At 39.3% G+C, this 17,711-nt stretch overlaps 1 protein-coding gene across 14 annotated transcripts in view; it reads right to left on the bottom strand.

Moving 5' to 3' along the window:
- The window catches only part of LOC120571188 (sodium bicarbonate cotransporter 3-like), a 47,247-nt gene extending 30,633 nt beyond the window's left edge, over nucleotides 1–16,614 (bottom strand). For 13 of the 14 annotated variants that reach the window (XM_039819953.1, XM_039819962.1, XM_039819961.1 and 10 more), the window contains exon 1: nucleotides 16,451–16,614. In XM_039819953.1, coding sequence (XP_039675887.1) covers nucleotides 16,451–16,492 — 42 coding nt within the window. In that variant the 5' untranslated portion in view covers nucleotides 16,493–16,614. Of the gene's footprint in view, nucleotides 1–9,484; nucleotides 9,684–16,450 lie in introns of those variants that run through there. The other variant, XM_039819949.1, reaches the window with a different exon arrangement.
- Between the last annotated feature and the right edge of the window lie 1,097 nt (nucleotides 16,615–17,711).

Consider the following 17,711-nt stretch of genomic DNA (forward strand, 5'->3'; position numbering starts at 1 on the left):
GCAGGCTCTGCGTTAGATGAGTGAAGATACAGGTATAAACTAGACAACCTAATTCATTGGGACCAACCACGATGCAAGCTTGTTGAAAGGATAAATAACGCTCCAAAGGCTACATTTTGGAAGATTGGCTTGGCTGTGATAAGACTTGCATGGAGATCCTTACATTTCCTCTAACACTCCAAATATCCTATTTGTTTTTCATTTTTATTTTCTACCCATACCAAATCACTCCATAGCTCTGGGTTTATGTGTTGGAGTAAATCAAGTACTTTGGTTTTGCAGATGGCCAACACCGACAGCCAATTTCCACACCACTTAAACATTGGCAGTCAAGAGAAACAGCTCAGACTATGATCTAAAAGAAAATATAATTAAGTGTTCTTAATGATAAGCAGTCTGTGATAATTCATCTCTTGTTTGAAATGTAGCCCCAAACACAATTACATACTCCGACAAAAAGATGTGATAACAGCATAGCTTATCAAGCAGATTAACCTCTGATGGTTTTCTTAATAACTTGAAGTACTGTATAATGCCACAAGGTATCATTGGAACTTTATGGGGGTTTATATATGTGCTATTTTTTCACAAACTAATTAGTCTGTATTGGAAAACATATTCATTGTTATGGCCCATGCCATAAAAGGCAGAGTTTCATAGCAACATCAAGAGGCTGGCTACACACATTAAAAAAAGAGATTAATATGACCTTAGTGAGAATAATTAGCCTGATATCAGTGTCATGGAAACATCAGGAGATGGAAAGATCCAACTCGAGGAGACATAAAGCTTACAGGATGCATAGCAGCAAAGGTGCATATTAGTAATATTCTTTATTAAATTATAATGTCTTGAAACAATAATTACAACACCCAAACACACAGAAAAACACACTCATCCCCCAGCCCCAAAATGCAGCCTTAACCATCAGCACACATGCTCAACCTCAACATTTAAGATTAATTTAGCCCAATCCTAACCATAACCTTCAAACCCAAACCCAACCTTGCTCAGTTTGAAAATCGGAACTGAAGTGTAAGACAACACTGAATCACACAGAGACGAAAACCATGAACCCTTTTCAACCCAAACCCGGTTTGGTCCAATTACCAACCTTGTTAATAGTGAGCCCCTGACTCCCTACCCTTAAGTGCCAAAACATTTAAGGCAGCCACGGTGACACCGTCTCCAATTACTGCTGCATGGGTGGCCAAAACAGAACTAAATGTGCTAGGAGAAGTCACTGTGGGTCTACCACCAGCATACAGATACTGATGTCACCCCAGGCCACAACCACAGAAAAAATAAAAATATAATGACCCTCCCCCAACCCAAACAAACACACACACACACACACACACAATGCAGGAAATTTGAATTTCACACCTCTAATACCCTTAATACTCCCAGCTGTTCTCTAAAGGCCAGTCGAGACCAAAGATTCGTGTCAAGACGAAACCATCTTAGAACGTCGCAGGGAAAGGTTGCAGTGGTCTGAACTGGCCCGTCTCAACATTCATATTTAGACACAACAAATTATATGTCCAGCTACAAAAAAGCCTGAAAGTCGGAAGTTAGACCAGAAGTACAACGAGTCGTTGCCAAGGAGATGGCGTCTAATTGGTGTTTAAGAACGTGACAGACAGTTGCAAGTATTTGAAAGTTTTAACTCGTCTCATCACCAAACCTTGGTCTGAACTGGGCTTAAGACCACAAAGAGAGACCACATAGAGAGAAATCAATAGAAGTCAGTCAGGCCAGCTTGGCTCCATGGTCAGTGTGTCTTTCAACTAGGTATGATGATGTATTGTGACCAGGAAGGAATAGCTTATTTTAGACACACATTCATATAGGGTCTATAAACACCACAGGGTGGCAGTGAGCTAACGGTGGCTCTGACAGGCCTGCTGATAAGATGGGCCTGAATTAGGGGTATAATATAGCTTTGTGACAGGTGATATTAGGATCCTATCTTACAGTTTCTCTTAGTCCAGTTTTTTTTTTTTTGACAGCTTATGTTTTAATAACAGGTTGGGACAGATACAGTATACTGTTATATTTTTCTGTGTATTTCAACTGAGCCCAAAGTAATCAAAGATAAGAATTTTTAAAATATCCAACATTCAGTCTTTTACATATGCCATATAACATGATCAAACGCCACATCTCAACAACTACAAATGTGCTGTTCTCCTGCCGCGTGTTGTGTACTTTGGTGCAACACAATCCACAATTGGATAATCCTTTCAGTCCCTTCAACCAATCACAGAGAGGCACTGCTGCCAAGCAGGAGAGTGTGGAAACAAAAAGGTGACGATGACAGCCACATGCTGAAAAGATACGCAATACGTGGGTGTGTTTTAGCCCCAACGTGCCAGTCACCACCCGTCCACACTGAAGTTACATTAATTATAGAAAACACATACTCTAGTCTATCTCCTGCTTTCCCTGTTTCATTACTGGCTTACTACTATGAATATGTCTTCAATGGCATTCAGATTTCCACACATATATTACCATAATCATTGTCCTAGAACGCCACGTACGATGAATGATGCCATCTGTGATTGTGTCTGTGTGTGCACTTGTAAGCCTGTGTGTGTGTGTTTCTCAGTTGCTAGTGGATTTGCATGATAATGAGCCGTGTTGCTCTCTGACAGTGCCTTGATGAGGAGCAGTAATAATTCAGATGCAGGGAGAAGAGCAGCAAGAAATGAATCTCTAGTAACTGGAGTTCTTTACCCCAAAGCACACCAAGGGCGAGTAAAACTGTCCAAGGGTGACTAAAACTGGACTCGTTCCTCATGGTCATGGGGAGGTTCACTGGATGTTCAGCTGCAATCGTTAGGACAGAAAGCTAACATTTTTGTCTATCTAGCTGACACATTTCGAGAGTACGTACAAACATTTGTACTTGATTTCTGTATTGCAGTGTGGCGTAATGTACTTTTTAAACAAACTTTTTTAACTTACTGTATATTTAAAACAAAGATAAACAAAAAGATTAAAAAGGATGTGTAAAAAAAACACTTTTTTTATTTTAAATATAACAAGACCTCTGAAACCACATTTAAATTAATTTATGGAGCAGGTTTTTGAACAAAGTTTGGCTACTGGCCACAGTTCTAATTCCCCATTCTGCTGGAATCACATGAACCAATGTTTACAAGCAGAGCGCACAAAGCTGTTGTAAACTATTCCTACTTCATGGGTATCGTCTTATTCTTTAAGCTTCTTAAAATACCACTTCCAGTCAAATCTGTTAGTTTTACTGTATAAACACCAGTTATAATTGTAATTTATTTATTTGAACAGGGACAGTGCACAAAAACATTAATAGATGTCTTGTGCCAGGTTGTAGCAAATTGCTAATTTCCACCCGTAGTCCCTGGGAAGGTAAATGGCACACAATTAAAATAGTAAAAATAATAAAAAAAGTATTTACAATACAACACGTAATACAGATACATAAAGTCATAAAAATCTACAGTCATTATTGTCCCCCTATCCCACCCCAAACACGCACAGTAATATTATGTAATGTTTATGTACCATTATCATGTATTCTCTGCGTGTTGTCGTCGTGCCGGTTTAGTGAAGTATGCACATGTTACAAGTTTGTTGTGCCCTCGACCTCACATTGCTTGGTACAATTTAAGAACACATGATGCAACCTGTCACATAGCTTTGATCAAAATAAACCCCTAGTCTATCACCCACAGTACCCAGGCCAGGGAGGCAATTGGCCATTATGGCTACAAAGCACAGAGCGTTGTTGGGCTACAGGAGCATCGGGGAGGGCAGAAGGATTGCCAGGTGAGTAAAAAAAGCTGCCATATAGTGACATCAATAGATGATGTTGACAGAAGGCAGATGTGTCTCTGGCTATATCTACACAGTAAAGAAAGCCAGACTATATGTTCCTAGCACTGTTGTCTTTCCTGTGTGGATCCAGAGAGATCATTTATGTCTAGTAATGACCATTATGATGCTATACTGTTTGTTTTAAATATGCAACCAAACCTGTCTGAAACTAATGAGTGATAAGCAAAGCTGCAGGTCAAATTTTTTAAGTAAATCTGGCTCAATACAACAGTAATTAGACTGCACAATAAATGCCAGAGAGGGATCAAGATAGAAAAATAGATGGAAATAAAATGTAACTATGGTACAAACTTAATCCAGAAAACTCTGTAGGTGTAAATGTAAGCACAGTGTTTCCTGGCCTGTCAGTGTCCACTGAGACGTGTGCAGCCACACGACGGAAATATTACTCATGGGATGTGTCACATTCTGCTCCACCTACCACTGACAAAACAGATGTCTAGCACGGTGGGGGATTCTGATCAGAAGACCCTCAATGTCACCAGGGAACATAACATCACCTCTAGTCTGAGTTCAGAAGAACGGAAAGCATGCATGGAGTCTGGTGCGGGATAAGCCCTGTCTGGCTTTGCTCAATACATTTTACAGGGGGAAAATGTGCACGAAGCACAAGTTGAGAGTGGATTCAAAATAACAATCAAAGTGAGGTAGGCAACAACAGCAATTGCCAAGTGCCAACACAATCAAACCATAAAAAGTGTCCCTATTCATAATTCCTCATCTTTCTGGTCTTCAATCCTGCCCCTCATCCTCTATTCTTTCTCACACGGGTGCCATGTGGCAATGAAATGTGGTCAAATCTGTGTGTGTGTGTGTGTGTGTGTGTGTGTGTGTGTGTGTGTGTGTGTGTGTGTGTGTGTGTGTGTGTGTGTGGTAGGGCTGTGCAATTAATCAAAATGTAATCGTGATTATGATTTCGGCTCCCAATGATCACAAAAACAGAATAATCGAGAAAAACAATTATTTAGCTCATTACGTTTGGCAAGTAAACTCTTATTTTCTCTTTTGTGTTCTGAATGAAAAAATAAAGTTTCAATAGGAAAAGTATTACGGAAATGATTTATTTAAAATCTTTTTCCACTGTTTTGTAAGTTCAATAATTGCAACATCTTTCCAGAAGTCAACGAGCAATCATGTTAAATTATCATGATTTCAATATTGACCGAAATAATCGTGATTATATTTTTCCCCATAATCGAGCAGCCCTAGTGTGTGTGTGTGTGTGTGTGTGTGTGTATAACTACTCTTATATGCACCCAACCAGATCAGTCAGCAAACATCAATATGAAGTCCAATACGATTTTGAAAAGATTAAATGGTACCAAGTGGGCCAAAATGACCCCAGTTGCTCTTTTATTTGTTCAATTGTTATGTTTTGTTTTGTTCTGTTTCAAAACTTTCAGCATTCTAAATTCAAAATATAATGTGGCTGGCTAATACTGGGGAAAAAGTCTTTGTATGACTGCTCATCAGAGACAAAGACTCGCTCAATAATTAAAAACGCTGCTAATAAAGAGACGTGTGCTCGATAGTACAATTGAATTCATTAATATTAATTTAAAATAAATAAATAAATAAATATATATATATATATATATATATATATATATATATATATATATATATACAAAATGTTCCACCATCTACAATAGTTTCTATGCTGTGTCCATGAAGGGCTGGCAAAATCATTACTGAAAGTGTGTCAGTGTATGAGGATTTCCTCTGGCTGTTAACAGCAGCTTACATGGTAAAATCACCACCGTGTTGGGTCTTATGCAGGGGTGGGGATGTATGATTCACATGAACCTTTAAGCGTAAACACAAGGCTTACCATGTGTCCATCCAATAGCAAAGAAAACACTCCATTTCAACTAACAATTGAACTACTGTATATACAAGAATGACCAAAGAACATTAAATGGACAAGTTCAAGATGTATATAGAGGTGTTTGTCATTAAGATATGAACATAATGTCTAACTCCATGACATTTGTTGGGGCTAGAGTTTGTTGTGTTGTATCAAATATTTTATGTTTTACAATAACTTACACCATAATGCAAATACAGCCTCAGTAATTACTAGGGGTGGTACGGTTCATGAAAAAACATCCGAACCGCTCGGTCCGCTTGTCTCGTTTCGGAGCGTGTGTGTGCTGCACGGTTCGACGCATGCGCAATGTAGCCTCGTGCCCGTCAGGTGCACGTATGTGACCTCAGACAGCTGTGTTTCCCTTTTGCGCGAAAGAAGAGGTGTGGACAAGTTACCAACAAAACGTACAGCAAAATACCGTGCAAAACATTTCAGGCTGTCCTACCAACCTGTATTCTTTTTAACATCAATGTATTGTAACGTTTTTTCAGTCTAGTCGCTGAAGCGGCTGCAGTTTAGATCCTGTCGGGTCTCTGTAGCGGACGGGGCTGCTTAGTTCTCCCCACGACTGACGCTCGCACACACACAAACACACACGGTGGATGCAGGAAAAAACGGAGATGAGACGTACAGGAGGACCTGACCACTACGCTCGTTATTGTAAGTGCAATGATTAGTCCAATAAGAACTTTATCAAACCGTATGACTGTGTCCCAGCCCAGGACAGGATAGGATAGGACATTAACTAACAATGTAAACTGTTTTTATGTTTAACGTATTCTGACTTATTCAAAAGACGGAGCTTTAAGAGTTCCTCTCTTTTTCTTTTAAAGGATACATTTTTGTAAGAGCTACACTGAAGTTGGCAGTTTGATAAATGCAAGTTATTTCAATTGATATTCTGTAATATTTCAATCTTCATGTGCTAAAAAGGCACATAAGTTCCTGTAGATGGCAATACACATTCTCCTTTTTTTGTCAAATAAATGAAAAGCTTGTTGAAATCATCAATGTCTTCCCTCTTGCTGTATCAAAATCTCACCTAGCTTTCCTCAGAGATGGTCCCAATAATGTGCTTAAAGTCAAGTCAAATTCAGTTTGTGCATGATTACATGACATAACTATATAATTATTTAATACTGTATCCTACATTGTGGATAATTAAGCTATATATCATATGCTGAAGTATATTTCTGGAGTGTTAAAGATTAAAAGAAAAAATAACAAGAACCGTACAGAACCGAAAACCGTGACCGTACAGAACCGAAAACCGTGACCCTAAAACCGTGATACGAACCGAACCGTGGGTTTTGTGAACCGTAACACCCCTAGTAATTACCACAGAGTTGAATTAACACTCAACAGTTCAGGTTGTTGTGTCCAAATCTGCCTTTCCACAATTACAAGAAGGGATGTTACAATACCAAAAAGCTAGTAGTTGGTACAGAAACCACAAAAAGTACATGATACTCAAAATCAAAGTCGATACCACGGTATAAAAAAGAATACTTAAACATTAATTCTGTTATTTAAACATTTAAACTAGGGCTGGGGGCGATAAAACAATGGGATCACGATGAAATTCAGGTCGATAACCATGATAAGCTTTAGACATATTTACCCAAAACACAACTGCCAGAGTCTGGCTTTTGAGGCTTGGAAGTGTGTTCCCCCATCGAATAGTGTTTCCCTTCTGTTGAAATGCGTAGTGCCCCCATCCATAGTTTGGGTTAAGGTTCAGGTTTAGGTAGGGGGGGGAGAAGGTGAAGTTGGAAAAGGGAGAAGAAATGAGCGAAAGTGGAGCCGAGGGCAAAGAAAGAGTCGTTGAGGGCATGAGCGTGAAATGACGTTAACCTCTCAAGCTGAAGACATTGTTGATATAAAAGGGTTACACAACGTGCAAAATATGTCATGTTACCAATCGTGACGTTTTTTTGCCAGAAATTAGTGTGTTCCATAGACTGTAAAAATAGCACGCAATGAATGCCATCAGCTGCCAGGCAAACCAGCGCCCCCGTGTTGGTGTGGACGGAAGGCATCACGATGTCTGTCGTGACATCACCAAGGCTGTCGGCCATCGCCGATAGGCATCATCCATCGGACCAACCCTGAGGTTAACCTCACTTCTGTTAGTATGTTTGTGTGGGAGTAATGTAACCACACAGCAGCCAAACACCTTGTCAGCCAACCAGACAGTAAATTGAACAGCCAGCCACCCAACCAGCCAAGAGGCCTGGTTCCCTCTAATCTCAGTTTCTTGCCAGCCTTGCTTCACTGGGACCGGATCCAATCGATAGAGACTGACGTAGGGGACGTGTTACATAGTGAGAGACCTGTCCCTTGTGAAGAATGAATATCTCTCGGTCTCATACTGCCAAAATGCACAATTGCACACTACGGATGAGAATATTGACATATATTTACTGCCAATTAATGTTAAATTGTGTAACAAATTAAATTATGTCTGAAAACAGAAAGATAATAGAAACAGACGTTTGAGAGATTATAGATGGCTGCTAACGAAATTATGTACATTACGTATATGCACATGTATTACATAATTTGCAAAAGTCTTTTCAGGAAGGCACAAACATCCATGGTGCTTAGCAGGTGCTGGGGAATGAACATAAACACAGAGATGATAATTATATAATTTGATCAGACAGCTATATTTTGCTGACTCTCTCTTTCAATTATTTACCTCCCTGGAGCCTCACACACAGGGCAAAACTAAGAAGGCAGAGGCAGTCAGAAGCTTGTGTCCTGTATCTAATGTCTCCTGCGCAAAGATGTAGTTTAATTATATATATATATATATATATATATATATATACACACACACACACATATATATATATGTATATATATATATAGATAGTTTAAACTATATTAACCTATAGTTTAAACATCTGGTAAGAAATTTCATTCAGCAGAAACATTGGAAAACAAATAGATACTAATCAGTCTTCATTGGATGTAATCAATACTCCCAAACATGCACAGACTTTGCAGACAAACATTCATACAGACACAAAGATGGAAACCATCCCCTCTGTCTGCCTCACAAATATTTTCCTCCTGATTTTAACAGACCCCCTTTGCACGTTGCTCTTACTCTGATCATGCACATATTTTGCACTTTGTCATTTTAGCTAGACTGAATGGAAAAAAAAGTATTTCATTTAATTTCACTTCAGTCAATAACCGTCATCTCTATTGACAGCATGCACCTTGTTTGCATTCAGCTACCTCGGCAGACCCATTTTTCACCCTCCTCTCCCTAACGCTCCTCATCTCTCCTTTATCTTCACTCCTGTTCTCCTTGTCCCGCTCGTTCAAGCAGCCATAACCGTCTCTGTCGGTTTCCTCTCACTCCTGCTCTTTGAAGCGATTAAAGAGTAGAAAGGAAACGTTTCCATTTCAAGAGACATGTCCGATGAGGCATCAGCTTCTTTGTACTGACCACCTGCTACATTCATGAGTACAGACCACGACACTCCAATCTACTGTAGATGAACACAAGAGGACAAACCAATATAAAACGCAAACACACCAATAACGCTGCATACAGAGCCACTGGATCCTGTTCAAGTGTAGAACATGACAGTCCGACACACACACACACACACACACACACACACACACACACACACACACACACACACACACACACACACACACACACACACACACACACACACACACACACACACACACACACACACGTACCGTAAGCACATGCTCCCCTTCATTCTGTCCGTCCATTTAAACTAAAACATCCACAAAGCAAAGGCAGCAGGAATATTAGCCAGTTCCTTCTGACTTATGGCTATCTCTGTTGTAGAAGGTGTGCGTGAGCTAAGTGCTAACAGAGACACTGTCGCACTCGTCTGTTCCCTCTTCCTCCGCTCATCTTTTTATACAGAGAGGAGAGAGAGGGAGCGAGCTGCTTCTGAATACACATTGCTCTGCTCTACCCTGTCAGCCCGCTCTTTGCTCAGCAGCCAATCCCACCATGCCACCATGAATATTTCATTTGCCCAGCCAAGAGTTTAAAAACGCACACATACAAACCACCACACGGTGGACATACACACACATTTGGAGGACATTCAAATGGTCACCCGCTGAGGTATTCAGGTCAAAAATAAGGACCCACCCCCAACACTGATAAATGGAAACAAGCACACGTGTGAGCTTGGCATTCCCCAGAGGGTGCAATGAATTGAAAAAGGACAGATAGCTGTGTATTCATTGAGATTCCAAATGCCTCTGAGCCTTTGACTTTGACATTCACAATCCTTATATCCTGAAGGTCGCACGTCTTTCAACAACCTGTAATTTTACAAAGAACTATGGCTCATTTGTTTTCTGTCCACATCAAGAATTCTTACATCAGTAGGTCAAAAAGAACATACTGGTATTCCTGAAACCTAAGTATTAAACCTTTTTTAATTGGAAAATTGGATCTCAGTCCAGTCCAGAGATACCCTTTGGATGATCCGTAACAGCGCCAGTCAGTTCCGAGTAGACTAACCACAAAACCATCAAGGCATTACAAGTACTCAGAGCCCAGGGTGATGTCTTAAATAGCTTTTATTCCCCAGACTAACAGTCCAAACCCCCAAATTATACAGTTTATAGTAATGTAAGACCAGGAAAAGCAGCAAATCCTCACATTTGAGAAGCTTGAACCATCCAACGTTCTGCATTTTTTTCTTGATAAATGACTTAGATCCTCTTTTAACAACTTTTTACAGAATTGTATACTGGCAAACTGTATAATTAAGAATACAGTATGTGTCAAAGCAATACATATGAATAACTTATAACTCATATCCCTAGCATTAAATATATACACAGAGCTGCCCAGAACAACCATTATAAACTACTGGTGTTTGCAAGAGCTGCCCAAGTTAAGGTTAGGGTTCAATTTTAGTTAGTCACAATAAGAGATCTTTACAGTACTGTAAAGATGTGAAATATTAGTATGCCTGTGGTACAAAGCTGTACTGTACGTTACATCCAATGCACTGGCATGCCATCGACGACCACACGCATCCAGAGGAGAAGAGAAAAACAAGAGAAGAGTCATATTTGTAGAATTGTTAATGAAAAACTGGATCCAGTCTGTAGAAATTTCTAATTAAATTCAGGTTTTGCCACAGGCAAACATTTACATTTTTTGTTCATGGTTCTTTGTGGTCAGCTACAGTAGGTTTACATTAAAATTACAATATATTTAACAGTTGTGCAGCATTATATAAAAATATAGCCTGCATCTCAGTTTTCATTTGATGGTTTTCTATAACATTTGGTACTGTGTCCTATATTATTTTGTAAAGTACGTCTGTAATCTTAGTTGAAATGGCATTTAACATATGAGGTAACAAACTGGCGGCCCGCGGGCCACATCCGGCCTGCCAAAGCTTTCAGTCCGGCCCGCAGAATTCAGAAAATGCGAAGAGGAAAAAGTGGGTTCTGGTATTTAGCTTTTTGAGCATTCACAGCAGGTAACATTCCACAAGGAGATAGCACACCCAGCCTCCTGTATTTGCATCTTTATTCACATACAGTTGCCCGATTGGTTTCGCTATTGCGGATCTAATGGCGTTTTTCCATTACATGGTACCTGCTCGACTCGCCTCAACTCTACTCGCCTTTTTTGGTTTTCCATTATGAAAAAAAGTCCCTGGTACCTGCTAAAAGGTAGTATTTTTTTTAGTACCAGGTTACAAGCGAGCTGAGACGATACCACAAGGTGACGTGAAACCTGCGGACTACTGATTGGTCAGAGAGAATCGTCACAAATCACTGTGTCGTCATTGCTAGCGAAAGACGAGGGGGTCCTGAACAAAACCACCATTTTTAAATAGTTTAGCCAGCGGTGTTTTTTTTGCTGCCTCCAGCTTCTTTTGAAACTAAATTTTTCTTCTGGCTGTGGCAACAGCCACATGCCGAGAATCAAAAACAACACACCTTCGACGTTCTGTGTTTGTGTTGCGTTAGGTTACGGCAGTTTCCTGCAGCGTCGCTATGACGACCAGCCACGCTCGCCTCAGGCATGAGGCGGTACTAAATCTGCAATGGAAAAAGGAGGACGGGGCACCGCGGCCGAGTCGAGCCGAGTCACACTGGACTACAGCCAGGTAAAGCACACAAAATGCCATGCAGCTTCAAGCACAATTCATTTGGATACAACTGTTGCATTTTGGAAGACAGACGGGATTCTGAACGCAGATGTCCGTGCTTCACACACAGCAGCGCCAAGAGGTAGACTATGTGTGTTACAACATACAGCACATGTAGTTAACTTGGAACGATACAGAGAGGATTATCAGCGACCGCTGGCGCAGATGACAACTAACGCTACGGTCGTTACTGTAAGTAGGCTACAATAAAACCGTTGTGAGTAAAAGGCAATACTTTCAATATACGTTCTTCATTCTTGATGATGATGCCTATGGTTGTGTTCTTTTGCAACAGCGATCATTTAACTGCAAATGAGGCATACAGGTTTAGCGTTACTGAAAGTCGGCAAAACGAATGTGTACTTATCAGTCCATTCTTCATTAAAGCTGCGGTTTTCCACGTCAACTTTTTGCTTTAGGCTCTTTGACGGTGACATTTTTACCTGACAACAGGCCTTTCTTCTTGCAATCTTTTTCCACCAATCAGGGGACTGCATACTACAACTGCGTTTCCGTAATCACACACTTTAATTATCACGCCGCAGTGAACTGCCTCGTAGTCTGGGATCATGTTCTAGTTAAGTAGCCTAGTTATCATTATGGATTTTTCATGTTTTTTTAGGAGTCTGTTCACACTAATACATGTAAATAAATATAGCATTAATTTAGTAAGAAAGTGAAAATATCAAACAAGGATAGGCTTATTAGGTATAAATACATTTTATTTTCTTTATTTGAAAGTCTGGCCCCCAGAGTGTCTGCTTAGAAAAATTCTGGCCCTTGAAAATAGTAGTTGATGACCCCTGGTATAAGGGTTCCAAAAGATGAAGAAATTGAAAAAAACATGTTGCCCCCAAAGCAAATGCATTCCCAGCTCTTATTACTTCAATAATATGCAGTAATTATTAATGCAAACCAAAAAACAGTGATACACAGAGGAAGGGCCAGGTTATGCTAAAAAACAACAATGTTTTGTTGAACCAAGTCAGAAATGAGAAGAGTTCATAGCTGTTCCAAACAGCCACACTCAAAGGTGGGGTAAATAGCTGGTCGTCATAGACTGGGGGGAACTTTTTGGTCTAGGAACGAGTTTGTTCAACATAAAAAGTAAAAAAAAATGGCCATCACAATTTCTTGAAGCCAAGTGTGATGATGACATCATACTGCTTGTTTTGCCGATCAACAGTCCAAAACCTAAGAATTTAGCTTAGTATCATAGACAGAAAAAGCAGCAAATCCTCACATTTTAGAAGCTGTACTAAGAGAATGGAACATTTTTGCTTGAAAATGACTAAAATGATTAATGAATTATCCAAATAGTTGCATTCTTATTTTTTTTTGTCAATCAACTCATCGATTAATTGACTTATTGCTTCAGCTCTAAACATATCCATTCATACATAAAGCCACCTATAATATCCGCTTCTCATAAGACAGAAAGATCTTTTTAGTGCAGGGTTGCGTGTGCACCTCCCAGTGTTTACACACAAGAAAGAGGCTTAGGGAACAAAGATTAATGTCTCAGATCCTAGGTCCATCCCAGGTTATATCACTACCCAACAGAAAACCATGCAACCATCAAGACTCAGACCACACTTAGCAGCATAATGCGGTTGATGAAGGTTTTTTAAGTTTTCCTGTAATTGGATGAGCTTTCAAATCCTCTTCGTGCACATGGTAGACCAATGCATAATACCATGTAGATTAGTACAATCCTGGATATCCTGGGTCCGTTGATCTGCTGTTCTGTCTTTTACATTTATAAAAATTACCTTTACGACATTGTTATGAAGAAATGAAAGACACTCTCCCATACCTCCACGGCTTCTTTCTAATCTACAGAGCAGCTCAAACGCGTAAATGCATTAAATTGTGTCAAGATGAGGCACAGAGAAGTTAGAAGAGCTTGGTAACTATTTTGTCTCCAAGTGGACGAGCAAAAGAATCTCGAAATCATATACAACTCTTTCTTTGAGTCAGAAATGAACAACAGGACAATACTAGCAGTGTCAATTTCCAATTTATGTAATGGATTTTATTAATCATTGCCTCCAAAAAGCACTTAAAAGCTTGTGGCCTGTTCAATCTGTTTAATCGCATCCTACTTTCTAAAAGTGCATTACATTCTCGCAGAAAATAGATTGGGTACAATATAAACAAACAGGCTCTCTGTTGTGTACACCGATTAGCCTATAGCTGGTTATGGTAGGATTTTTTTTGTTATTGTATTATCTTAATAGTATAGCTGAACAGAACACAGCAACATCAGACTGGTAAATAGCCTTATACTGTGTAATTACCCATTCAAAGCAATGTCGTAAAGTGAGTAACCTTCATAAAACACTCACTAACCCTGGCAGTAAGTGCTGAGCCAATAATAGTCCAGGTCATAGAGCCTACCGGCCGGATAAAACCCTTTTTCACTAGTGGAACAGCAGGACACAGAAATCTCTCATCTCCTGGCAAGCTCACAAACACCTGAAGTAAAAGCCAATGAAAGCTCACACTGCAGAGCCAAATTAGTATAGTCAATATAAACACAGTTCAGGGCGTCGGTGACAGAAAGTGTGTATTTATTAAGCAAAGTACGACACATGGACCAAATGCAAAGAAAAGGAATCATTTAAGGTACACCTGGTGGTCCAAACTATAAAACAGCTATTATAACCTTTCTGTTTTTCTTACAGCGTCTTAAGATCCTCAGCCGTTCCAATGCCAACCCATCTTTCCAGTATACATGTGAAACCAGATGAGCCATTAGAATAGACTGTGGTACCAATAGGGCCTAATCTTTGGCCACTAATCACTCAGAGTAAAGGTTAAAGTAACAAGCAAAACACAAGCGGAGAAAGATGTTCATCTCCAACACTGAGGCTGATACAGGTCACAAAGCTCTCTAAGTAGCCTTCTCTAAATGCCACAAACACAGCCTATTATGATATTCGGTGGCATAAAGGCAGCAGAACAACAAACACCACAACTCAATGACATTACATGGCATGTGTTCATTTTTGTTATGACTCTAAAACACTTGTTTTAAATGAACAAATGAACAGAAGTCTGTGCCAAACTATAAATGCTAACTATTTAGTTGCAGTTTGAGATTCTCATTGTTCAAGACCATTTCTTAGGCCAACAAGGACAGCAATGTTTCACTTTCTAAGTGACAACCAACAAACATATACACAATAACAAGTTACTTCTGTGTTTGCACACACTAGCTAAATATCCCACTCAAAGGTTAACAATGGTATGTACTTTGGGATGTACATTTTGATGGGTCAATAGTTAAGGAGCCCAGAGACTTTATTTGGCATCAAGGAGTTGAATGTTTGCCTTGAGGGTCATGTGTCACAGTGAATGCATTGACTGCCATGCCTGGGGAAGAAGTACACAGCTATCCAGTAACTCATTTTCATTGGGAAGATAGGGGTCAAGTTTCCACACACACACACACACACACACACACACACACACAGAGAGAGAGAGAGAGTAGTGGTCAACCCTACACCAGCATTGATGTCAGACAGTCAGCAGGCATTTTAAACTTAGCTCTGACTGAAACCAGTTTCTTTTTTGGGCTTGTTAACACTGCTGTATGTTTGATGCTCATCATCCCATCTGTGACTGTAAAGTTACACCCAACAGACAGGATGTGGGTCTAGTCTCACCCACAACTCACTTTAAATATCACATTGAAGAGTTTGGTAGATGTAACCTAGCTACACCTCACGTGTCTGATATTGTGCATAACAATTTCTTTTCCAGTTTCGACTATTTTTCCTCTTTAGTGGCACAATGCTTCCACAATAAAATTAGCAGCATTTCCTGACTTGGAAATGTCTTACAAGTAGGCTGATCTATTTTGGGTGCATTTGACATGCAAATTAGCCTTTTATTTCTGTAAATGTACCAGCAGATCTTATCAACTGACTAGCTGGGACACATTATCAAGTAATGGACGGGTGGACCTGTTGAAGAAGGTGAGGGGAAGGTGTTATAAACTATTGTCAGATTTACTCAAGCAACACCAAATGCTTAGCTATATTTAGTTATGTGTAACTTACGTTGTAGTTTATTAAAGTGCGTAGACAAACAGCGAACGGGAAATCTATTCATTCACGGTTAATAACGTTAATAACGCAAATAACGTCACTGAACAGGCTTGACTCCGCTAGTGCCCGGCTAACGTTATCGTTCTGAAAAAGAGTGAAGATGAACTAGCTAAAGAAAAATCTAGGCAGGGAAACACATTTCTATAAAACATATGTTTGAATGAACGCTTTTGCTTTAACGAGAGACCTTAACACAACTTGTACACACGCCACGTGTCAGAATTAAAAAGCCGGCTAACAATAGCAGCCGCCGGATGGTGCCTCACTAAATCTGACTCCCAAGCATCACTTGTACTTCTGCGACTGCTTGGCAAACAAGGGGCAAACACGGACAAAGAGCCACACAAATGTGATGGTAGCTAACGGTTAACTGATGGGCGGGTACTTACTGTTCTCAAAAGGGGCCTCATTTGTTCCGAAGGTTCGTCCATTTCACCTGCAGCCGGTCTTCTGTCCACCGTTAGCTCTTTTATTTTTAACAGTTGATATAGAGAGACCGGGTGACACTTGTGTGAACTGTAAAGACTGGCTGTCCTGTGTGCTTTCCCTAACTGCACGATAAGGAAACGCCTCTAAAATGATTGACAGTGATTGATTGCCAATTCACTTTCAATACCCGGCGTTCACAGCCAATCAAATCCAAATACGTAACGATGAGGGCGGGGGCTATTTTCCTTGTCGCTTCAATGTCCCCAGCGAGCTTTTTTTGTTATGATTTTTTTTTTAGCTTCGTTAAACCTGCTGCGACGGCTAGTGCTTCTAATCATTTCAAATGTAAATTGTACAGAATTGTTGAAATACATACAACTTAACTTAAGGTTTTGTATCTAAACTAACCCGATATGAAAATGATGATTTATAACAACAATAAAGCCTGAATGAAGACTAGAACAAGCAGCTACAGAAACAGATTACTCATCATATATATATATATATATATATATATATATATATATATATATATATATATATATATATATATATATAACACACATACATACATATATACATATATATTACTTTAAAGCTACTTGAAGGCAAAGTATGGGATGGAAATGTTAACCAAAATAGCCACCACCAAAAACAATGGATAATGTTCTGTCCCAAACTGAGAAGGGCTAAGACAACAACCAAATGTAAGCTATTTTGATGATGTTAGAGTTTATTTTGAGAGTTAGTCTATTTTGGTTACACTAGCAGTATTTACACAGTGAAATAATACTTTTATTCTCGTTTGTGACAAACAGTTGACAAACACAAAATTTAATGTAGCCTATTTATATACAATACAATACTTACTATTTATATACGATATACCTGTAATGTATACAGTCAAAATAGACCTCGATTTGAGCCTTTATTAGTCTTTAATAATCAATAGTATTAGTATTATAAAGATGTTTATTGTGACCTAAAGTTGTTCACTTTAAATATAATGAAATCACAAATGTTTGATGACAGGAGATATGAGAATAATTTTGTATTAAGTTTGATAATGGTTAAGCATTCACACACTAGATTTTTAAATCTACATAAAATAAATGTATATAGGCTTACTAAAATGTATGGGTTTACCGTAGATGTGGCCGCTTATTGTAACAAATAATAACATGGCCTATGCCTGCACATCCTTGGATATTGGTAATACTT

Source organism: Perca fluviatilis, chromosome 13 (genome assembly GCF_010015445.1).
Source record: "Perca fluviatilis chromosome 13, GENO_Pfluv_1.0, whole genome shotgun sequence".
In the NCBI taxonomy this organism is placed as follows: Eukaryota; Metazoa; Chordata; class Actinopteri; order Perciformes; family Percidae; genus Perca; species Perca fluviatilis.